The following is a 24,900-nucleotide window of genomic DNA, read 5'->3' on the forward strand; positions in this document are numbered from 1 at the left end:
TAGCTAGTAGCAGCTCGCTGGCTTGAACTTGAATCCCACTTGCCTCCCATTCTCATTGCCATGCATTCCTAGACCATTTCTGCATATCTGCATAAGCTCATGAACCAAATGTTGAAAATAATTATATTTAGAATGTTATCTTTACAGTTAAGCAAATTAAAAGAATTAATGACACATTTTACCATCTAAACATGATTAAGGAAACTAATGGGTTGTAATCGGTGGGCACATTATTAAATTTCAAACTAAGGGCAAGGCCACTAGTGGAAATCATTGCTTCGGTTACGAATGACTTTTGTCACTGTGAAGACCACCTTCGTCACACAAGAAATTCTGTGGTGAATTTCGGTTCATCGAAAACTGAGTGTCAAGTTTGTACTTCAGTGACAAAATGACCGAAAACATCATAGAACTTATTTTATTTGTGACAAAAAATTTATATTGTAACCATTTTCCGTTCTATGACAATTCACAAAAACATCACAAACTTCTAGCATGTGTCCCCATGCACACAAGTAGATGATGTGGCGCCATCTACGCTCGCAAGTGGCATGGCCTAGACATGGACATGTGACGTGGCTTTATCCACGGGGATAAGTCTATTTTACAACCTCGAACTAGTCAAGAAGTCCGTTTTTCAACCTCCAACTACGAAACCGGGTAACATAGGCCCTCGAACTGGCAAAACCGTCCGAATCACCCCCTCGATCACTGTAGCAAGCTGTTTTGAGGGCGGTTTTGCTACAGTAACATTTCCGAATTTCTATAATTTCACACCTCTCAATTAAATAATAAAGAAAACATAGTTAATATTGTCTAAAAATCATGATATTTTTTTGGGAGATAGATAAAAAGACAAGGAATCTATTTTGGCTAGATGTGCTACAATAGACATAAAGAAATTTGAATTATAAAATTTTAAAAATAGGTAGAATTCAAAATTCCTTGAATTTTTAGGTCAGCTAAACCTATGATAAAAATGCATAGTTTAGTTATGACTTTGCAGTTGCTGATACAAATTTCCTTTAGAGAGGTGCGGCATGCCATGATCTCCTGCAGATTGTTAAGGTTCTTGCACCATGAGATACTCAATTTCTGAAGAGCTGTGAGGTGTTCCAACCACTTTGGTAGTTGTGCCTGATAGCCCCTATGCACTGACAGGCTTTGGAGGGAGGAGAGGGCCCAGATGATCTCTCGTGAGCTGGTAAGATCACTGCAATCGCTGATGTACAAATTAGGTAGGGCAGGGAGGTGACAAAGCAACCTCCATTGATGCATAGGCAGTTCGCTGCCGCATATCTTCAGAGTAGTTACCAGAGGAGAGGAGGAAGTAGAAGCGCTGGCCTGTGACGCGCTCTTTCCCCACGACGATATTACACCATCACAATATAGTCCACACCTCAGCTTTGGGAGGGCAAGGTTACAGCCTCAGCTTGGGACAAGATCCTATTTCCAAGATACGAAGGCAGGGGAACATGTACCTGCTCACACCACCCCCACTATAACAGCATGTTGTCTTCCACACTCTGAGGTTTGGCATATTGTATAGGCTGAAGTTCTCCAGACAAGGAAATGCTACCACACCACCGCAGAAGTCCTCCTCAATTTTTAACAAACTTTTCATTTGTCTGAGCACCAATTTTTTCAGGCTAAGTAATTGGCCCAGTGGTGGTAAGCTGATACAATTATCCAATTTATCCAGGTATATACTGACAAGGTTAGGGAAATTATAAGGAGCAATTCCCATTAGCTAGTCTGGAAAAATTGCGCATTGTAACCATTTAGTTTTAAGGTCTCAATAGTTCTTGGTGGCATGAGGGATCCCAACACTTCATTGTCCTCCAGAACCCTGTAAGGATACTGCCATTCAAAGTTCAATTCTTTGAGTCCTTGTTTTCCAACCAGTTTAATGTGTTGCACCTCTTCAACAGATTTCACATTTTCAAATCCATATAATGTCAACTTGGTAACGTTCACAGCCTGAAACAAAGCGAGGTTGCTACCTTTTAACTCATCAATGCGGACCTCCAATTCCGGTAGCATGGTTAAACTTTTATTCAATCCTTGCACAAAGCAATTGCAGTTTTTTGCATATATCTTTAGGCTATCCATTTGAATTATACTTTCTGGTACAGATGACAGTGAAGGGCAATCCGAGTGGTCCAGTGTGCATAGCTTTCTGAGGTTACCAATACATTCTGGAAGATAGAAAAGGCCCTCATTACATGATAAGTCCAGATGTTTCAAAATTGAAAGGGTGCTGATACTCTCAAGGAAAGTTTTAGTTGATACAAGGGAAGTGAAACTAGTTGATTCATCACAAATGGTATCCATGAACCCAGACAAATACAAACACTGAAGTTTGGTGAGATTGCCCAATGCTTCTCCCATCTTATTTCCGCCAATACAGCCACACTGTGATAAATTCAAATATTGGAGTTCGGTAAGACTACCCAAGACTTCTGGTATTACTTTAACCTGAAAACAGTGTGATAAATCAAGATGCATCAAATTTTTTAGATTCCCAAATGATCGTGGAAATTCTTTAATTTCCTCACAACCAGATAAGTTTAAATATTTTAGTTTCTTAAAGCTACCCAAACTTCCTGGTAGCACACTGATGTTCCAGCAGTATGACAAGTTCAAATATTCAAGGTTGGTAAGGGTCTGCAAGGATTCTGAGACACCAGTAACATTGGAGCAGTTTGACAAATCCAGGTGCACCAACTGTTTTAGTTTGCTGAACAATTCTGGTAGTTTCTCCAGTCCTGAACAGCCTGACATATCAAGATAAATAAGGCCCTCCATATGCCCAATTGAATCTGGCAGTGCCATCAATGCAGAAGATCCACAAAGGCTGAGGTAAATCAATTTGAAGAGCTTCACGATACAATTGGGAATTATGTGATGTTGGACCCTTGGAGCATTTAGATACCTCAGCTGCTTCAATTGACCAATAGAATCAGGTAACCTCTGTATAAGGCACTCACTTAAATCCAAGACACACAGATACTTGGCAGATGAGAATGCATCTTCGTGAAGTTCAATTCTGCCACAGTCAACAAAACGCAGCGCCCTTATCTTGGCAGGATAATCTGTGTATGATTCCAATTTATTGCTGCAATCATTGAACAGTGCATAGCGGCATCTCCTTCTCCCAGAATTGCTCCGTTCGCTAACACCCATAATAAATTCATCAACCAGGACCAATCGTGCCAAGTCAAGCACTAGGTCGTGCATTGTCAAGTGTGTAAAATCTTCATGATGCACTACAGTAGCCTGTAAAAGAGGCACTTAAAAGTATGAAGATTTAGATTCCAGCCATTCCCCATTTGTAATATAACACTAAACTCAATAATGCGTAGCATATAGTATGTAATCATACTAGACAAACTATGATGGTATATACTTTGAGTATGTGACCATACATAGAGTGTGTGGACATACTAATTTTTATACACCAGTACTAAGGTATAATCATAATATATTTAAAAAATAAGGATGTTTTTCAAATTTTTCGTATATATCCCTTTGAAGTATCTTAGAATTAGTATATGAACATACTCGAAGTGATAAATAAGTATGTGGACATACATATGATAGTATACTAATGGTGAGAGTAGCTACACGCAAAGGGTCCACTTCTAGTACATGTACTTTCAATGAAGTACAATCTATAATTATACATTGAAACCAGATATTTGTAGCCTTGTGCTTTTCAAGGCTGGCTCTCTGCTGGTCCATCCGTACCAATATTTTTTTTCAACCATATATGACTTCCTATCACGGCCGACCTTCAAATACATACATCAGTATAATCAAGCATAGAGAGAAATGGTTACGGTAGCCTAAATGGTTACGGTAGCCTAAGGTTGCCATGGTGGCTAATGAGCATTACGAAGTCTACGGTCCTTTTTCTTGTCAGCATATCCTTGGAGGATTTGGCCAATTGCATCAGCCTACCACCACTCGGCAAATTACCCTGCCTGAAAACATTGGTTCTCAAAGGAATGGACAGTATTGCAAAAATTGATGAGGAATTCTGCGGTGCTGCGGTAGCATTTCGTTGTTTGGAGAACTTCAGCCGACGCTGTATGCCAAACCTTGAAGTGTGGAACACAACATACTCTTATCGTGGGCATGGTGGGAGCAGGTACATGTTCCCCTGCCTTCGTACCTTGGATATAGAATCTTGTCCCAAGCTGAGGCTGGAACCATGCCCTCCCAAAGCTAACGAGTGGACTATATGGAGAAGTGATGGTGCACTATCATCATCTTGGGGAGAGAGTGCGTCATACACCAGCGCTTCTACTTCCTCCTCTCCTCTGATAACTACTCTGAAGATACACGACAGCGAGCTGCCTATGCATCAATGGAGGTTGCTTTGTCACCTCCCTGCCCTACCTAATTTGTACGTCAGCCATTGCAGTGATCTTACCAGCTCACCAGAGATCATCCTAGCCCTCTCCTCCCTCCAAAGTCCGTCAGTGCATAGGGGCCATCAGTCACAACTACCAGAGTGGTTGGGACACCTCACAGATATTCAGAAACTTTGTATCGGCAATTGCGAAGGCATCGAGTCTTTGCCAGAGAGCATACAACAACTAACCAAGCTTGAAATATTAGAAATTTCTGAGTGCCCTGCATTAGAGAGGTGGTGTGAATCAGAGGAGAACAAGATGAAGCTGTCCCACATCAAAGAAATGGTACGAGGCCTCCCTTTGCTACTCTGTAAATTTTTTTCGTAAAATGTTACAGTGAAAAAATATTCCATTCTGCATTTCTCACATGATTTCCCCTCGCAGATACAGCTAAATCGATTTATTTCTTCATTCCAACTGTTGCTTTTTGTTCTGAAATGGTGTCTTTTGTATTATGATAAATAATAAATCATTTAGTGACTGCCAACTAATAACGCAAAGGCGAAGAAACAGTATATACAGACTTCGTTTTGTTCAGCACCAACTTTAATGAATCAGATCCTAAACATAGCCATTACATTTAACACTATTCATGCTAATTGCTAACCAAAGTGTTAACCTTAATTATTTTGCAGAAAATTGCTTCTGACTGAGACAACTATTCTGAAGAAGAATGTGAATCAGAAAACTACCATGCAGGTTTCGTGGGCATACTCACATTGTAAATGTAATTTAAGCCCGGAATGAAACACGGTACAAAGTGTTATTTGGGGGGGGGGGGGGAATCACATGCTCCCTGAATTTTACTTGTGATTCCTTCTTGCATCCGAAACTGTTAAGCTGCTTATTTGGCCACCTAAATTTTCTATTCAGGTCCACCCTAAGATGGTTTTGCAGAGAGGCTTTGCCAACATGGCGCGCTTAGTGGACGTTTATGCATACTTTTAATTACGGTCCGGTTTATAATGTACAGAGATCCCTGTTTAATGGTGTGGTGCAAACAATGAAACAAAGACCCTTACTGGTATGGAGTAGGACAGCTAGTTTCGTCTCGTCTCTTTCACACTAAGCAGCTGGTATACGAGAATGGTGAGTACTATGAGTAATTTAGATAGTGATGTCCTGTGGGAATACGAGGCATCGGGAATTAGTGTTGAAGAGATTGTGACCCATTTCATAAACATGCTCAAGATGAGCTGCAGCCAGCCAGCCAGTCATCCGGCATTACCGCTTGCTTGCATATAGTGATGTAATTTCATAGATGAATCTTTTTCACTATGCAAATTGCTTGTCTGTAACTTGTTTTTTGGTACAAGCTCTAATGAAGTAGCAGAGTGAACATAACCACAGGCAATTTTTAGTGTAAAAATGATATCTGCATGACTGCATTACGGCTAGAGTGATATATAATTGTTTGTTTGCAAAATCATTATATAATATCTGCAGTAAATAGTATATGCATTCGCAATACTAGGAGCGCAGACACATTTGCTAGGTCAAGATGCAGGCAGGCGCAGGCCCACCTGCTAGCCCGCTAGGCCCATCCTGTGAAATTATGGAAGAAGATCTCTGCAGGTGGCTGCATTATGTAAACGGGCTGAAGTGGGTTGGTCTGCAAAGCCTGCTGGGCTAAAGCAGAAAACCCACCATCACCGGCAGGTAACCTACGAAGCTTGTGAGAAGCAGGTTTAACTTACCGACCGGTCCGTCCAAACCGGCGGAGTCTGGTAACGATATTTCGGTCCGGTTTGGCCGGAAACCGATCGGAACCGGTCAAATTCAAATTTGAATTCCAAAACCCCCGTGCAATCGGTTCGGACCGGCTTACCGGTCGGTTGGACCGGTTTACCGGCCGGTTCGACCGGTCGGTTTGACTGGTAACCGGCCAAATTCAAATTTTTTTCTTTTTTGATTTAAATTTAAATGCCCGCAAAGTATACTAAAGAAATGTTTGTATAACATATTTTAGCCTAAATAAACCATCCAACCCTCTTTTGTACTACTTTTACATTGTATTTGTATACTTTTATATGCACGTTTTTTTGTTTAACTTCAAATCCCCGCAAACTATACTAAATGAATGAATTTTTGAGAAAAATTGACACCATTAGATTCGTCGCACCTTGAAGTATTTTTAGAAATTTTTTGAGAATTTTTCATTTTTTTGAATTTAAATTTGAATTTTGAATTTGGGCCGGTTTGGTACCAGCCCAAACCGGAACCAGGCCGGACCGGTTTGACCGGTAACCGGTCAAACCGGACCGGTTTCCACCGGTTTGGTGAACCCTGGTAGCGCCACAGTCGCCCGCGTCTCCCGTGCACGAATGCGCGTGGACGGCGCCCCTACCCGAGCCCCGTCAGGATTTTAATTTCTGACTGGTCCGGCCCAACCGCCAGGCTCCGGTACCGGTATACCGGTCCGGTTTGGCCGGTTACCGGTCGGAACCGGTGGAATTCCAATTTGAATTCAAATTTCGCCGTTCAACTGGTTTGGACCGGTATACTGATCGGTTAGATCGGTTTACCGGCCGGTTTGGCCGGTTTACTGGTCGGTTTGACTGGTAACCGGCCAAATTCAATTTTTTTTCTTTTTTGATTTAAATTCAAATGCCCACAAAGTATACTAAATAAATGTTTGTATAATATATTTTAGCCTAAATGAATCCTTCAACCCTCTTTTGTACTACTTTTACATTGTATTTGTATATTTTTATATGCACGTTTTTTTTTGTTTAACTTCAAATCCCCGCAAACTATACTAAATGAATGAATTTTTGAGAAAATTTGACATCATTACATTCGTCGCGCCTTGAAATATTTTTAGAAATTGTTTAGGAATTTTTTATTTTTTTTAAATTCAAATTTGAATTTTGAATTTGGGCCGGTTTGGTACCGGCCCAAACCGGAATCGGGCCGGACCCTTTTCCTCTTCCGCTCCGCACGACGGCGCGTCGGGCGTCGGTGCCGACCCTCCGCTCCGCCTCCCTCGCGCCGCCGCACACGCCGCCGCCGACTCCCATGTAGGATCCGCTGCGTCTCGCCGGTGAGGATCTCCCTCTCCCTCTTGCATCCCGTTCGTTTCCAACCTTTTCCCCAAACCCTAATCTCCATGCTCTTGATTTTGACAGCAAAAGGAAAGCTCTGTGGGGAGAGGGAGGGAGGAGAAGACGACGACGACGTGCATCAATTGGATCAGGAAGGATCTGTAAGGTTTTCTTTTTCTTCCTTCCCCTCTGAAATTCGGATGATACATGTTTGTGCTTTTCTTTTGTTTGGTTCTCCAGCTCGAACTCGGATGATCCGTGCACGTGTCTTTGTTTACATGTTGGTTGAAGTCTTTGAGAGTGATGAGTCAGAGTGCTGGTTATACAACAGAGTGATATAATCCTCATATAATATGCAGAACAGCAGAAATACTTCACCATGGAACCAGAACAGAGTGATATTGTTTTATGGAATGATAACATCATGATCCCAGCAGCATTCTTTGTAGTTATTGAACTGATGATATTTGTTTTCAGCTTAGGTATGAAATATAAGTACTCATGACTAGATCTCTGTCAAGAATATGTGAGTGCATATGTGTGCTCTACTTGTACGCAAAGAACAAGAAAGCACATTCACAAGGAGTTGTGGTAATCAATTGGATTATATTACTCTTTGTTAACAGTGGTGATTAAATTAAATTGATGGTTAATTAATAGTCAGTATTTAATGTTAAAACTATCAACATTAATAGTTGTCTCCTTGCTGGAAAGAAAAGCAAGTATATACAATGTTCAGAAACCTTGATTGGACAGCTACAGACTGTTTTTCATTGTTTTTTTGCATTGACTTATTTACTTGAATCATAAAAACACATACTAACTTTCTCCGTACTGGTTTTCACATTTCAGTTTACAATGGGAACGATGCCCTCGCTTTCTCAACTAGAAGATGTTGGGGGCTCCTCAGACGGCCCACCATCTATCAACAAGAATCAATACGAAGCGCTTTTTTCTTTTTTATATTTTTAAAAAATAAAAATTTCAAAAATATATATCTGTTTTGAAATATTTCAAAATACCCCCGGTCGCCCCCCATAGGGCGACAGACCTTAAGTGTATTTTTTTTCTTCAAATTCGCAATGAGGTCTCTGGAAAAAAAAGGCCCTGTCGCCCCCCCAACGGGCGACAGGGGCCTGTCGCCCACCCCTGGGGCGACAGGCCCTATATATGCCACCATTTTTTTTGTCATTTGAGCCTGCCATATGCCGTCATTTCCTTTGTCATTTGAGCATAAAAAATCAGGAAAAAAGAGGGGTGAGAAAAAGAAAAACGGCGAAGCTCTGCCGAATTGCGTACTTTTTGAAATGGTGGAAGGGCACTGCTATTGGGTCACGTATGTCTGGGCAAAGAATGCCACATTTGGGAAACCCGTGATCGCCGTGCTGAGCAGTGGCAACCTGTGATCTCGTACTCGAAGCTAGATACATTATGGTTCCTATTTTGAGCTATTCGAGCGTGTAGTCGTCATCATCGTCGGCAGGATCTCGGCCGCTAACTCCTACCGCACCTAACTTGTCCTTCATTAAATCACGGGAAAAAATCGCAAGAACTTCCCTTATTTCACGAGCATTATGGAACCCACAAACATAATAAGTTTACATCAATAGTATGAATAGAAACAAATGACAAGTGAACTAGCACAATCATAAACATCGGATACAAATAAGCGGTCCACAGCTATCTCATTACAAATAAACATCAGAGATACAAACATCAGATATATCTAACCACCCCTAGGGCGTCGGACCCTCTTAGCCCTCTGCTGGGCACGGACATGGCCCTCGGAGTAGGTGAGAACATCTGGAGACCTCACCTGTCGCTCAGGACGCGCAAGGGGCTGCGGTGTCTGCTACTGAGAGATCCCAAGTGGTGCTACTCCTAGCTGTGAATACCCCAAGACATCGGGGTCACCTTGCGCGGCAGGCTCTTCTAGACTCAAGCTGTCGAAGTCGTCTAAGGTGAAGGTCTCATTATCTGGTCGAAAGGAGGAAGAAGAAGGTCCGGCGCCCGCATGGGGGTAGAATCCTACGCAAAAAATGTGGATGTTAGCATACGCTCGTATATTTTGTCATGACATGTAGAAACCGAAATACGAAACATAAACTAACCTGTGTAGGCCGGTATCTGTGGCCCCGGTACCATCCCTGGATACGGTCCGCCAACTGGTGCTGTCCCTCTAAACATTCCAGTATGGCCGAACGCAGTAGCTGGATCGTATCTTGTATGTGATATTAGTAAATATATAGGAACACTTGATGTAATTTTAAAGAGATATGTACGTTACCTGCACTTGGGAAGAACTGCGACGTCACGGGAATGATGACGAGGCCTGAGACGACCCGTGGCTGTCTTCGTACTGCACACGGCTTCCGAAGTTGTGGACTACCTGACGCAACTGATCACGCTGCCTCGACCATGCCTCTGTCTGCTCAAACTGGGTCATTGGGGATCCGGCACGTACCCTCGTCAAGTAAGTCGAGCAGTCCGTCTCCATCATGTTGCAAAGGCGAAGCTGCATCAATTCAGTAAAGGTACAGTTACAAACATATGAATTATCTTATGAATATGATTATATATATATATGCAAATATGATCAAGAGACTCACCGCGCCAGCTAGTGACTCCACGTGGTGCCGGGCATAGCCATCCTGAGGCCTCGCCTGGTGTGGCTGCGGGTGAGTGTCAACAAAAAACAGACGAGCCCGAGTCCGGGGTAAGTACCAGGTGAGGTAAGCCCTAAAGGAGCTGTCTGTGTGTGGTCCTGTTGGATGGACCAAGTGCTCGTCTGCCTGTTCCCATTGGTCCACCCACGGCTGGATCTTGGTGAGCCAATCATCAGAGCACGGCAAGCCACTCCTAGACAACCTACAAAGTGGACCACGAAGAATCGTTAGATTCGACACGAATGTATGAGCCAAGTTCATTCATAATTACCTGTGGTCCTGGCGACTGACACGCTCCAACGTGGTGGGCACCGGAAACTCCTGGCGCTGACCAAACTGTCTCCTGACTCTCCAGGGGCAATATGCCTCAACCGCGATGTCATAAACCAGGACGGCGGAAGTAAGCCACAGGCTCACATTCGCGGAGCAGTGCGAAGACAGGCCTGCTGGTGCACGGGTAGCCACAGCCTCTGGGCTGTAAGGCTCCCAGACAACGTCCTCAGGCTTCAGCATGTCGAGCTCTGAAACAAACTCAGGATATGCGCGGCTAACCTACGCATGCGCCCAGGACCTCTGCATTCGGAGTTCCTTGATCTGGACAATGTTGGATTTCATTTTGTGTCTTCTCCCGGATTTGAACAAGAATGGCCAGAGGCCACCCACGCTCTAGAGCTGCTTGCATGTACTTCAGACAATCATCAATGCTGTGTATCATCATCAATTCCCATAATTCACTTTCTACCTCCCAATTAACAAGAGACTGGACAGTGATCACATGTGTCAACGGATCAACATGGAACCCACGCTACAGCCACTTACATATGGAACCAAAACTCCTTTCCAGAGGTTTATCTATGCCGCTAGATGTGCGCTTAAAGGCAGAAAGATCTACTCCATTTGGCCCATACATAACATTGTATTCACCATAAAATACTTGAAATTGCATCTTGCTCGACATATCTGTATATCACATAATACTTATCGAGTTATACTCTTTACTTCACTACCTTATTCAATAATCCGTAAAAACTAAGTATGAAATTCAACTACAACGTATAAGTATTCATAACTACGTGATGACACTCAAATTCTATACTGCATATGCCAAATTCTATTCTAAATCATAATTAATTTATAAACACGTCTCTAATAGTACTGCAATTGTAATAATAAATGTGTAGAACTAATTTTCTAAACTAATTTACTACTACGTAACTACAAACTAAAGTATCATTAAACTCCTACTTAAATGGTTTTACTATATCACTAATTAAATTAAATTACTCACCCCTACTTAAATTACTCATACTTAAATATATAGTACTTAAATATAACAATATATAAACTAAATGTACTAACCTGCAGATCACAAGTGCTGAATCCGGCAGGGCTTCGCCGCTTTCCTTCTCCTCACTCCTCTCTTTTTTTCTGGATTTTTGGTGGAATTTTCGGGCTCAAATGAGGAGGGAAGGGGAGGGTTGGAGCTTATATAGGGGGCCATACCCTGGTCGCCCGAGGGGGGCGACAGGCCCCCTGTTGCCCGCGGGGGGGGGGGGGGCAGGCCCCCCTGCCGCGCCCGTGGGCTGGGCCCAGCGGTCGCCCGAGGGGGGGCGACAGGCCCCCCTGTTGCCCGTTGGGGGGGCGACATGGCTTTTTTTTCCAGGGACCTCATTGCGAATTTGAAGAAAAAATTACACTTAAGGCCTGTCGCCCTATGGGGGGGCGACCGGGGGGTATTTTTGAAATATTTCAAAACGGACATATATTTTTGAAATTTTTATTTTTAAAAAATATAAAAAAGAAAAAAGCGCCAATAAGAAACTCTCGGAAGCTCACCAATGAAGAGGCCCAAAGAAACAAGTAAGAAGAGGCCACCAACAGCAAAGCGGGCAAAACTTTCTGCTGCAGGAATTCAACAAGAATCTCCCAGAAGCTATAAACTTAAGAGGCCCATTGAAACAAGTAAAAAGAAACAGCCAGCAACAAAGCAGTTCAAGCCTCCAATGGCGGAGAAGATGCTAAGTGTTGATAGGTCTCCCTTGCTGAGAAGGTCTCCCTTGGTGAGGAATCCAGAATTGAGGCTAGTTGTGTCCCCTGTGGTGATAGCACAGAGTCCGAGAAGTTCTCCACCATCTCCACCACTACCTGTAGAGAGGTCCTCATCCCCTTCTCCATTACCTGGTAATTACTGCTTATGTGCTCATTTTTTCAATGCCATTGTATATAGGCCCTTTAGTGTTTTTATCTATTTAATGAGAACTAATATTTCTTTTACACCAATGCTACAGGTTTCTCTTCTGCACAAAGGAAACTACGGAGGCTAAAGTCAGAAATTTGGAGTGATATGGACCCTATTTACCATGATAGGAAACTTGTTCAAGCCCGCTGCAAGCACTGCAATGAGATATTTTCTGCTGCACGAAATTCAGGAAATAGTCATATCCGTAGGCATTTGTGTTTGTGTGAACCAAGGCTTAGAGTGCATAACATGGTTGAGAGATTGCAGTCATCAGCATTTTCAACAGAGGCAGCTGCACTAGCAAATTGGAAATTTGATCGTAAAATCACTCGTTGTGAACTAGTTAGATTAATAGTGCAACATGAACTGCCATTCTCACTTGTGGAATATGAAGGCTTTCGTAGTTACTCGCTCAGTCTGAACCCACTTGCTGAGTCAGTTTCTAGGACAACCATAAAAGAGAACTGCATGGAGGCTTTTCAGAATCATATGTCATCACTAAGAGATTTGTTTGGAAGTTGGAAGTGTAGATTCTCATTAACAGCCGATTTATGGACCTCTAATCAAAATACTGGATATATGGTAATCACTTGTCATTACATTGATGAAGATTGGAAAGTTCAGAAGAGAATCATTAAATTTTCTGTGGTCAAAACACCACATGATGGGTTCAATCTTTATAGTGTAATGTTGAAAGCCATCCGGTATTACAATATTGAGGACAAACTTTTTAGCATTACATTGGATAATGCAAGTGCTAACAAATCGATGATGGATTTGTTATAAGAAAATCTGTTAGCGAAATCTATGCTGCATTGCAATGGAGATCTATTTCATGTCCGTTGTGCAGCTCATGTCCTTAATCTAATTGTAAAAGATGGCTTGGAAGTGATTGATGGAGTAATCAATGATACAAGAGAGAGCGTGAAGTATATTAAGGGTTCCACATCTAGAAAGGAGAAATTTGAGGAGATAATAGTAGAGATGGGCATAGATTGTGGGAGTCGTCCAACACTAGATGTGGCGACACGTTGGAACTCTACTTGTGATATGTTGGAGTCAGCTTTGCCATTTAGAGAGGCTTTTTATGAGTTAGGAAGGCAGGACTCCAACTACATATACTCCCTGTCACTTGAAGAGTGGCAAAGAGCTAAAGTGGTCTGCAATTTGTTAAAGGTATTCAAGAAAGCGACAAATGTTATTTCTGGTTCAAAATACCCCACCTCTAATCTTTACAACAACAACAACATAGCCTTTTTTTCCCAAGTAAGTTGGGGTAGGCTATAGATGAAACCCGAAAGAAATAAGTTCAAGGTTCAGGCACATTGATAGCTAGTCTCCAAGCGCTCTTATCCAAAGCTATCTCTTTAGAAATATTTTAATCCTTAAGGTCTCTCTTAATCGACTCATCCCACATCAGTTTAGGTCTACCTCTACCCCTCTTTACATTATCGACCCGCTCAAGAATCCCATTACGCACCGGCGCCTCAGAAGGCCTTCGTTGGACATGTCCAAACCATCTCAGCCGATGCTGGGTAAGTTTCTCCTCAATTGGTGCCACCCCGACCCTATCCCGAATAACTTCGTTCTGGACTCTAACCCTCCCTGTGTGCTCGCAAAACCACCGCAACATCCGCATCTCTACTACACTCAGTTGCTGGACATGTCGCCTTTTTGTAGGCCAACATTCAGCACCGTATAACATCGCCGGACGAATTGCTGTCCTATAGAATTTGCCTTTTAGCTTTTGTGGCACCCTCTTGTCACAAAGGATGCCAGAAGCTTGCCGCCATTTCAACCAGCCAGCTGAAATTCTATGCCTAACATCTTCATCAATGTCGCCATCCTTTTGTAGCACCGATCCTAAATACCGAAAAGTATCCTTCTGGACCACCACTTGCCCATCTAGACTAACGTCTCCCCCCCTCATGCCTAGTCGCGCTGCAATCGCACATCATGTACTCGGTCTTGGTCCTACTAAGTCTGAACCCTTTCGACTCTAACGTGCGTCTCCACAGTTCTAACTTCCTATTAACCCTTGCCCTACTCTCGTCAACTAGCACCACATCATCAGCAAAGAGCATACACCAAGGGATCTCACCTTGTATACCCCTTGTGACCTCATCCATCACTAAAGCAAATAAATAAGGGCTCAATGCTGACCCCAGGTGTAGGCCTATGTTAATAGGAAAGTCAGTGGTGTTGCCATCACATGTCCGGACAAACATCGTCGCATCCTTGTACATATCCTTAATGAGGGTAATGTACTTAGTTGGGACTTTGTGCTTCTCCAAGGCCCACCACATGACATTTCTCGGTACTTTGTCATATGCCTTCTCAAGGTCAATGAAGACCATGTGCAAGTCCTTCTTCTGCTCCCTATATCTCTCCATCAATTATCGTATTAAGAAAATTGCCTCCGTGGCTGACCTTCCAGGCATGAACCCAAATTGATTTTGGGTCACATTTGTCACTCTTCTTAGGCGATGCTCGATAACCCTCTCCCAAAGCTTCATCGTATGGCTCATCAGCTTAATCTTTATTTTCATGAAATGTGGAGTGTGAAGAAGTATTTGACAAGGAAATATCAAGTCAAAACCCAATTATTGCATCTATGGTGACAGAAATGAAGATGAAGTTTGAGAAATATTGAAAAATCTCATACTTTTCAAATTGCATACCAGTTATACTTGATCCTCGATTCAAGTTTGGATTTGTTGAGTTTCGCTTAAACAAGGCTTTTGGAGGGACAGCAGGTGTTCACATTGATAAAGTAGATAAAGCTATAAGAAATTTATACAATGGATACTCATCTGAAATGGAGTCCTCTAATTCTGCTGCTCAAGAAGGTGAGATTACAAGTTCAGGAAAAGTTCACTCGTGGTCTGACTGGAGTCAACACATGAGTTATCAGAGTAACCAAGTGACAGGAGAACTTGATAGATACTATCGTGCTGATTTATTCCCGTGTGATGATGATAGCTTTGACATTTTACACTGGTGGAAGTCGGGCTGGGCAAATATAACCGAGAACCGAGGACCGAACCGAACTAACCGAGAATCGAAACCGAAAGAACCGGAACCGAGAATTTCGGTTCCATGTTCGGTTCCTGATTCTCAGGAACCGAAATTTTCGGTTCGGTTCGGTTCTTAGACTCGGTTAACCGAAGAACCGAGCCCCATATGCAAATTAATCCACGAAGCCCAAATTGACGGCCCATTGTAACCCTAGCCCACCTCCCCTCCCTACCTGGCCACCCCACCCACGCAGATCTCTGCCTCTCTCCCCTCCCAGTCTCAGCGCCTGGCCGCCCCCTTCCCATTCCCCACCGTGCCGCCTGGCCCCCTCCCTGGCTACCCACTCCGCCGCCCGGCTGCCCCTCTCCACCCCGCTCGGTGCGCGCCTCTCCCCCTCACCGCCGGCTAGCTCGCCAGCTCCGGCCGCCCCCGGGCCCCATCGCTGCCCCCGACCCCCACCGCCGGCCGGCCATGGCTTTTGTGCCATAACCCCAGGCAATAGGACGCGGAGCAGAGCGCCGCAGTGAGGAGCAGGGCCAGGAGGTCGACGCGCCCCCTGTCGCCGCGACCGAGAGGTGAGCCGTCGTTCGCCATGGCCAGCCGTTGGCGAGGGGAGGATGGGAGACGAGGTGGCCATGGCTGCCCCTCTCCACCCTCAGCGGCCGCTCCCAGCTCCCGGCGTCCGGCGGCAATGAGGCTCTCCTCTGCAGGCTCGGCGGCGGCGGCGGGACCGCCAGGCTAGGCGCGCGGCGGTGGTGGTCGCCGGCACTGCAGATCCAGAATTTTTTTCCTCTTTCTTCTCCTTCTCATCGTGTGTTCTTGACTATTTTGAGATTGCTTCGGTTAGTTCGGTTAGGACCGGAACCGAACCGAACTAACCGAAACCGAAATTGCTCGGTTCTTGATCCTAGAAAGAACCGATCGGTCCCTATTTTTGAGGAACCGAACTTCTCTGAAAACCGAAGAACCGAACCGATCGGTTCGGTTAGAACCGAATGCCCAGCCCTAGGTGGAAGATGCATGCACCAAAATATCCAATTCTAGTTTCTATGGCCCGTGATGTATTGGCTGTAACAGCATCTACTGTAGCAGCCGAGTCTGCATTCAGTACAGGTGGAGGAATCGTCACTGACCATAGGACTAGGCTATCAAGCAACACTGTCGAAGCTTTGATTTGTTTCCAAAACTGGCTTAGAGAAGCAGGTAATATGTTACTGCTTGTCACTGTTTTTTTTTTGCATTGGTTTATTTACTTGAATCATAAAAACACATACTAACTTTTTTTTGCAGGTGCATTTTACTTGGGATGCCTCCTGGTGGTATAGAACCCCTCGCTCTTCTGGGCCTGAGGTGCTCCCTTTTGCTCCCCTCCCGCTCTTGCTTAGATATGCTCGTCAGACATGAAAATAATATTTCTGGGATTGTGGTGTTTGCAAAGTCCTTTTTTTACATGTTCTTGATACTGATGTCTGAATTTGGTTTGTTTGGCTCTTGCTTCTCTTTCTTATGGTCAAGTTCAACTAATGTTTGTCAATCACAGCACATATCACGTAAAAGATATAATAAATCGAGTATGAATGTTTTTTATTACATTAATGACAAAATGTCTGATACAGCGGAAGCGTAAAAACATATATGAGAAACTCTCGGAAGCAGGGCGCCACAGGGACGTCGACTGGGAGACGAAACGCCTAGAAGTCCTCGTACTCCTGGTAGCTCCGGGTGAACTCCCTCGCGTCGACAGGAACTGAGCAGCAGTAGAGTATCCCCAAAAAGGACAAGAGGAAAAAGAGTAGAGAAGACAAGTGTGAGTACACAACTTGTACTCAACAAGTATAACACAAACTATGAGGCTTTAAGGTTGGCTGACTCAACTGCATTAGCTTTTAATCTTGGCAAAATTTTATTAGAGCTATTTGCTACAAGTTGATGAATTACCATAAAACCCAGTTACATAGTAATTAATCAAAATTAACCACGAACCACTGAGAACCAAACCGAAACCACCAAGGTAACCCCACTAATCAAAAGGAGGATTCGGGCCGCTCATGACCGTGAACACGGCTAGTATACCAGTTTTACACTCTGCAGAGGTTGCACATCTTTACCCACAAGTCGTGGGCTACGCTAGTTGTTCATCACACTTCCTTAGGTGAGATGGCTAGCAAGCACACTACGATGCCTTTACAAAGAATCTCGTTGTTAAGGAGTAACCGCGAGGGTGGATCGGCGACGATGGGGCCCACCTCCGGGGGTACAAGACACAGGTGCCCAGACCAAGCACAGACCAAGCCGGAGGAGCAGGGACCATTGAAGCTTACCTCCCCTGCCCCGCAGGTAAGTTACTCCAAACCAAAAAGACCTAATTATTACGGCAAGACCGTCCCATTCCAGTCTTGTGGTTGCGCGGTTGTCCCAGGTTGTCGCTCTAATGACGTACGGTCCTTATGGAGAGTAGCTAGCACAAAACACAGTGCGAGCCCCCTAAACCAAGTTTCTAGAAAAACCAATTTTAACGAGACGTGAGCCACTCAAACGGGCCACTCCCAGAATTAAGTTGCATATACCATTAATCAAATTAATTAAAAAGGACCAAGTGTGTTATAGCGCGGCACCTAGCACAACTAACCAAAATGCAACCCAAGGGATATATAAAGGATATAAACTGGCTAGAAGAGTCCTTATAGGCATACTGTATTAAAATGCAGTATGAAAATGTATTTAAAGTGATAGGTGTTATTCATGTTATACTTGCCTTCCTCAAACTGTTCCTGCTGCTCAAAAGATGGTGGCTGCTCCGGGTACTGGTACTCCTCCGAAGGATCAACGTCTACTCACGATCGCAACGCCAAAACAAGTCCAGCACATACACATGCAAACAAAAGCAAAAGCTAAGAAACAGTACAACAATACATAAAAACAACAAACAAAACTAAGCTAGAACTATTCTACGTGTTACAACGATCGCGTGGACACAAGCGTACTCCACTTTGCTTTATATTGTGCTTATAAATCAGAATGAATATTTTACAGATCTCTCTCAGAAAGGACCTATTGCAATTGGCATCTGCCTGTATCTCTATTTGTCCTAGAATTGAACTTGGCAATAGGATGAAGGAGATGAGAAAGGAACTGAAGGTGATCACGGATCAACACAAGAGTTTCATGTTGAAGCCAGGCACTATCACCAATGAACTGAAAATTACTGATACTCATGCGACATCATCGGTCATGAAAGATGAAGAGCTCATAGTGGGGAGAACCAACGATAAACGAGACATAATGGCTTCTTTATCTGAGGGCAATACTGGAAGGATCACCATATTTCCCATCTATGGCATTGGTGGCATCGGAAAGACAACCCTAGCAAAAATGGTTTTCAATGATGCACAGTTCAAAGATTACTCTCATGTGTGGGTCTATGTGTCTCAAACATTTGATCTGAATAAAATTGGCAATTCTATAATATCGCAACTGTCAAAAGAGGAGAGCCAACTAACTGAAAGGCAGATGATACATAATTCCCTTGTAGAGCTACTTGCTGGTAGAAATATTCTGATCGTTTTAGATGACTTGTGGGAGGATAATGGATCCCATTTGGATGACTTGAAGGATATGCTTATGGTTGGTGAGCACAGTAGGATTGTTGTTATTGTAACCACACGCAATGAGGGCATTGCAAATAAGTTTCAAACCATTAAACCATACAAATTGGCACCCTTGTCAAATGACTCTTGCTGGATTGTAATAAAGCAAAAGAGTAGTTTTGACTCCTGAGATGATAAACATGAATTGGAACAGATTGGAAAGAACATCGCTGTGATGTGTGGAGGTGTGGCCCTAGCTGCTCAGTCGCTTGGATACATGTTGAAAGAATTGACGTCTGATGAATGGGAGTCTGTGAGAAAGAGTAATATCTGGAACGTATCTGCTTCAGAATATACAGATTCGGTGCTTTCATCTTTGAGATTAACCTATAGCTATATGCCTTCACATTTGAAACTTTGCTTTGCCTATTGTGGAATCTTTCCAAAAGGTTATAAGATGGTTAAAGATGATCTGATTCACCATTGGAATTCTTTGGGTTTCATAGAGGAAACAGACATATTCTCCACTGAGCACCTCGGTGAAAAATATATCAGCCAACTATTGCGGCTGTCATTCCTTGAACATCCAAGGTTACATAATTCAGTAAGTTTATACATACCTTAAAAGTGAAAACATTTCCATCATGTTCTTTAAATTTGTGTACATAATAATATGCAATTTATAGTCATCCTGAAAACACGTACATAAAACTAAATATTTGTGTTTATATATAGTATTGCCTCTGTATAAATCTTGATGGCTGGAGGCAGTCCAAAACTTTGTCGTTCTCCACAACCCTATGACAACACACCCATTCCAGTGTCAAATGTTTAAGTTCATTTCTAAACAATTTGACACGTTTCACCTCAACAGATTTCACCTTTTCAAATCCACATATTTTCACGTCAAAGACCTTCGCAGACTGAAACAGAGAGAGGCTGCCGCCATTCGTGTCACCAAGGGGAAGCTCGAAATATGGTACAGTGAGGTAGCCGTTCTTTGCATATACCACCTTTAGGCTATCCATTTGAACCATGTTTTCTGGTACCGAGCCCGAGCAACTAGACAGGTCTAGTGTACATAGCTTACTAAGGCTACCGAAACATTCAGGTATGTGGTAAAGTTTATTACAAGATAAGTCCAGATGTTCCAGATTTGAAAGGGTGCTGATACACTCAAGGAAAGTGAAAATAGTTGATTCATCATCACAGGTCGTATCCAGGAACCCAGATAAATATAAATGCCGAAGTGTGGTTAGATTGCCCAAGGCTTCTGCCATTTCGTTTCCGCCAATGCAGCCACAGTGTGATAAATTCAGATATTGGAGCTTGGTAAGGCTACCCAAGGCTTCTGGTAGTCCTTTGACCTGATCACAGTGTGATAAATCAAGATGCATCAAACTTTTTAGATTTCCAAATGATCGTGAAAAATCTTCAATTTCTCTGCAACCAGATAAGTTTAGATGTTTTAGTTTCATAAAGCTGCCCAAATGTCCTGATAGCTCTCTGATATTCCAGGAGTATGACAAGTCCAAATATTCAAGGTTGGTAAGGGTCTGCAAGGATTCTACGACAACAGTAAGATTGGAGCAGTTTGACAAATCCAGGTGCACCAACTGTTTTAATTTGCCGAACGATTCTGGTAGTTCCTCCAGTCCTGAACAGCCTGACAAATTAAGATGCATAAGGCTCTCCATATGCCCAATTGAATCTGGTAGTGCCATCAATGCAGAAGATCCACAAAGGCTGAGGTAAGTCAATTTGAAGAGCTTTGTGATACAATTGGGAATCATGTGATGTTGGACCCATGGAGCATTTAGATACCTCAGCTGCTTCAATTGACCAATAGAATCAGGTAACCTCTGTATAATGCACTCACTTAAATCCAAGACACGCAGATATTTGGCAGATGAGAATGCATCTTTGTGAAGTTCAATTCTACCACAGTCAAGGAAACGGAGCGCCCTTATCTTGGTAGGATAATCTGTGTGTGATTCCAGTTTCTTGCTGCAATCATTGCACAATGCATAGCGGCAGCTCCTTCTATCAGAATTGCTCTGTTCGTTAACACCCATAATAAATTCATCAACCAGGACCAACCGTGCTAAGTCGAGCACTAGGTCGTGCATTGTCACGTGTGTAAAATCTTCATGATGCACTCCAGTAGCCTGCAAAAGAGGCACTTAAAAGCATGAGGATTTAGATTCCAGCCATCTTCCTTTTGTAATATAACACTAGAACTCAATAATGTGTATAGGTTTAATTAAATGTGGAATTATTTTTGTATATTTTTGCGAAGGGTCCCCTTCTAGTACATGTACTTTTCAATGAAGTGCAATCGATATTTATACAATGAAACTAGATATTTGTAGCCTTGTCCTTTTCAAGACTGGCTCTCTCGCTGATCCATCCATATCAATATTTTTTACCACAAGAACAACCATATATGACGTTCCAGCATGGGCGACCTTCAAATGCTTACATCAGTATTATCAAACATAGAGAGAAATTGTGTTGTTGAAGTTGGACTTCTGAAAATCTTTTGATACAATAGAATAAAGCTGGAACTCTATGGCAATATTATAAATACAAATATTTAGTTTTATGTAACAGGATGACTATAAATTTCATATTATGTACAAAAATTTGAAGAACATGGAAATGTTTTCACTTTTAAGGTATGTATAAACTTACTGAATTATGCAACCTTGAATGTTCAAGGAATGACAGCCCCAATAGTTGGCTGATGTATTTTTCACCAAGTTGTTCAGTGGAGAATATGTCTGTTTCCTCTATGAAACCCAGTGAATTCCATTGGTGAATCAGATCATCTTTAACCATCTTATGACCTTTTGGAAAGATTGCACAATAGGCAAAGCATAGTTTCAAATGTGAAGGCATATAGCTATAGGTTAATCTCAAAGATGAAAGCACCGAATCTGTATATTCTAAAGCAGATACGTTCCAGATATTACTCTTTCTCACAGACTCCCATTGATCAGACATCAATTCTTTCAACATGTATCCAAGCGACTGAGCTGCTAGGGCCACACCTCTACACATCACGGAGATGTCCTTTCCAATCTGTTCCACTTCATGTTTATCATCTCTGGAGTCAAAACTACTCTTTTGCTTTATTACAATCCAGCAAGAGTCATTTGACAAGGGTGCTAATTTGTATGGTTTAATGGTTTGAAACTTATTTGCAACACCCTCATTGCGTGTGGTTACAATAACTACAATCCTACTGTGCTCACCAACCTTAAGCATATCCTTCAAGTCATCCAAATGAGATCCATTATCCTCCCACAGGTCATCTAAAACAATCAGAATATTTTTACCAGCAAGTAGCTCTACAAGGGAATTATGTATCATCTGCCTTTCAGTTAGTTGGCTCTCCTCTTTTAATAGTTGCGATATTATAGAATTGCCAATTTTATTCAGATCAAATGTTTGGGACACGTAAACCCACACATGAGAGTAGTCTTTGAACTGTACATCATTGAAAACCATTTTTGCTAGGGTTGTCTTGCCAATCCCACCAATGCCATAGATGGGAAATATGGTGATCCTTCCAGTATTGCCCTCAGATAAAGAAGCCATTATGTCTCGTTTGTCGTTGGTTCTCCCCACTATGAGCTCTTCATCTTTCATGACCGATGATGTCGCACGAGTATTAGTAATTTTCAGTTCATTGGTAATAGTGCCTGGCCTCAACATGAAGCTCGTGTGTTGATCCGTTATCACCTTCAGTTCCTCTCTCATCTCCTTCATCCTATTGGCAAGTTTAATTTTGGGACAAATAGAGAGACAGCCAGATGCCAATTGCAACAGGTCCATTTTGAGAGAGATATGCAAATATTCATTTTGATTTATAAGCACAATATAGTGCAAAGTGGTGTACACTTGTGTGCTGTAAAAATTCGTGGCAGGGATATCACTGATTTTTATTTCCTTACCAGAACAACAAATATAGATTGATTACATATAACTCAGTTGCTTAGGTTTCTTGTGGTGACACCTTTCCACCTGGATCTAATTCCTAGACTCACTCAACAAGGCCCTTAAATATATTCTAGGAATAAACAATATTTTTTTCTAAAATTGATCGGCGGTGTGCTGGTCGACAAGACGACAACAAGGTGCTCATGGGACTTCATCAATCCCGTGCTTTGCTAGCATAGTCTGTCGGATGTACTTATGATACTAGGTTGTGTTTGTGTTTGTTCATTTGGACGAGGGTATTGTGAGAATCTACGTTTCGAAAAAGGGCAAAAAGCAGTGATAACTCCATAGGAATTCAATAGGAAGGATCCAGTTTTAAAACGAAACCAACATTTCTTAAATCCATCCATCTTAATAGCAGGCAGCATGTAGTATGTATCGTGTAAGTTACTATAACAAGGTAAGTACATACAGGTACCTTTCGCTCAGCTGATTGGGTGTCCTCTTCAAACTCGTCAAGCATATCGGAGATGCCATACATGGCGTCCTTGAGCCGCTTCAGCCACAGCTGCACTTCCCTTTCCTCGATCGATTGCCTCTCGGCATCCTCCATCACCGCCGCCACAGATTCCAGCATCATCTTCATCTTCTTGAGGTCCTTGGTGAAGTCCTTCTGCAGTTTGATCTGGCCTCCGATGACTGCGCCAATCTCCTTGACAACCATGTTGAGCACAGGCGAGGCAAGCATGACCCCGACAGCCACCATGGCTGTGAGATCCCTCAAGCCTAGCTGCTCTTGCTCGCGTTGTTGTTTTTTTTTCCAGGTCCCACTACACCACAACCCAGAACAACGATGGAAGGACAGTCTCTATAAGCGGAGGAGCCGCTGACGACGACAGCTACTACGCGGGACGGCACCAGCACGGGAGATGTGGAGTACCATTGGTCGTGGCCGAGTGATGACAGGAAGGAGCGAGGGGTCTCCGGCGGCGTCGAGGGAGGACCCGAGCAGGCGGCCGTGCGGCCTGTGTGTGTGGCGCACAGACCTGCGTGGCGGCTCCTGGCCACCTGCGGCCTGCCCTGCCCGGCGCCCCTGCCCGTGTGGCGGCCGGCCCGAGGAGGACGAGCGGAGGACCGAGGGCCGAGGGGCGGAGGGGGCAGGCCGCCGGCGGAGAGCAGCAGATGGAAGGCGGCGGCAGCTGACCCCGAGCAGGAGGGGCGGAGGGAGGTACGCAGTACCGGAGCGGGGGAGGCCGGAGCGACGAGATCTGGTCCGGAGCAGCCGAGCGGCGGAGGGGCCGACGGCGTTGAGGGTGCGGCCGGCGACCGGCTGTGGCGGGCGGTAGCAGCCGATTGGGGGCGGCGGTCGACAGGGGAGTGGTGGCGTGGCGTGGGTGGTGTGGCGGACCGGAGGCGGAGGGGCTCCGGGCGGCGCGTGCCTCAGCGGCGGCGGCACTGTGGACCGGAGGCAGGGGCCTCCGCGACGGCGCGAGGCGGACTGGGGTCGCGGGCCTCCGCCGCGAACTGGGGGCGGCCGGAGCTGGAGGGCAGGCGAGATGGGTGGGACGGCGGCCGGAGCAAGAGCGTGAGCAGTAGCAGCAAGGATGAAGATGGCCTGCAAAAATTGGTTCGCTGACATGTTGCTCCCATTAATGGAGATGTAGGTCCAAAAAAATTTGTCATCATATCGCTTCAATGGCCGTGTTTGGTTAGGCCCTCAGAAAATTTTCATGAAAACTTTTCGATTTTTTCATCACTAATTAGAGGTATTAGATGAAGTTTAATTATGAAATAATTTTCACAATTATAGTGCTGTAGCATGTGCTGTAGCTAATAAGGTCTTTGACCGATTTGGGGTGGTTACTGTAGCATAATTATATACAATCATGGTGAAACTTGGCTCATTAGATTTGTCTCGAAAAATTACACCTATCCATGAAAAAGTTTCGCAAATAAACTTCGTTTAGTATTGCATGCATG

General features: G+C 43.7%; 1 protein-coding gene, 2 long non-coding RNA genes and 1 pseudogene across 6 annotated transcripts; 3 read left to right on the forward strand and 1 right to left on the reverse strand.

The window, feature by feature from the left end:
• Positions 1-1,032: 1,032 nt before the first annotated feature.
• On the reverse strand, positions 1,033-24,510 carry LOC120711723 (putative disease resistance protein RGA3). Of its 4 annotated transcripts, none has more exons than XM_039997352.1 (3): positions 23,399-24,510; positions 21,670-22,827; positions 1,033-3,279 (listed from the first exon to the last, which is right to left on the reverse strand). In XM_039997352.1, the coding sequence occupies exons 1-3, from the start codon at positions 23,684-23,686 to the stop codon at positions 1,747-1,749; spliced, it is 2,979 nt and encodes a 992-aa protein (XP_039853286.1). In that variant the 5' UTR covers positions 23,687-24,510; the 3' UTR covers positions 1,033-1,746. The 4 variants fall into 4 exon arrangements, with proteins under 4 accessions (XP_039853286.1, XP_039853289.1, XP_039853288.1 ...); XM_039997355.1 differs by having other exon boundaries at positions 21,670-22,793; positions 23,368-24,510; XM_039997354.1 differs by having other exon boundaries at positions 21,670-22,750; positions 23,399-23,536.
• On the forward strand, positions 4,252-5,775 carry LOC120711726. The gene is made up of 2 exons (XR_005690455.1): positions 4,252-4,706; positions 5,057-5,775. It is a non-coding gene; the product is annotated as an uncharacterized LOC120711726 (long non-coding RNA).
• Positions 14,909-16,884, forward strand: LOC120711725. Its single transcript, XR_005690454.1, has 3 exons — positions 14,909-15,370; positions 16,398-16,591; positions 16,679-16,884. It is a non-coding gene; the product is annotated as an uncharacterized LOC120711725 (long non-coding RNA).
• On the forward strand, positions 18,368-19,629 carry LOC120711724 (annotated as a pseudogene).
• Positions 24,511-24,900: the final 390 nt, after the last annotated feature.

Source organism: Panicum virgatum, chromosome 6K (genome assembly GCF_016808335.1).
Source record: "Panicum virgatum strain AP13 chromosome 6K, P.virgatum_v5, whole genome shotgun sequence".
Classification (NCBI taxonomy): Eukaryota; Viridiplantae; Streptophyta; class Magnoliopsida; order Poales; family Poaceae; genus Panicum; species Panicum virgatum.

What these genes read in the sequence shown, in the direction of transcription:
- LOC120711723 (XM_039997352.1), bottom strand. Translation starts at nt 23,686, where the DNA reads ATGGTGGCTGTCGGGGTCATGCTTGCCTCGCCTGTGCTCAACATGGTT. An exon ending in CCCAATCAGCTGAGCGAAAG is followed by an intron (nt 22,828 to 23,398) that starts GTACCTGTATGT and finishes GAATATTTGCAT; the next exon opens with ATCTCTCTCAAAATGGACCT. An exon ending in ATTCAAGGTTGCATAATTCA is followed by an intron (nt 3,280 to 21,669) that starts GTAAGTTTATAC and finishes CCTCTTTTACAG; the next exon opens with GCTACTGTAGTGCATCATGA.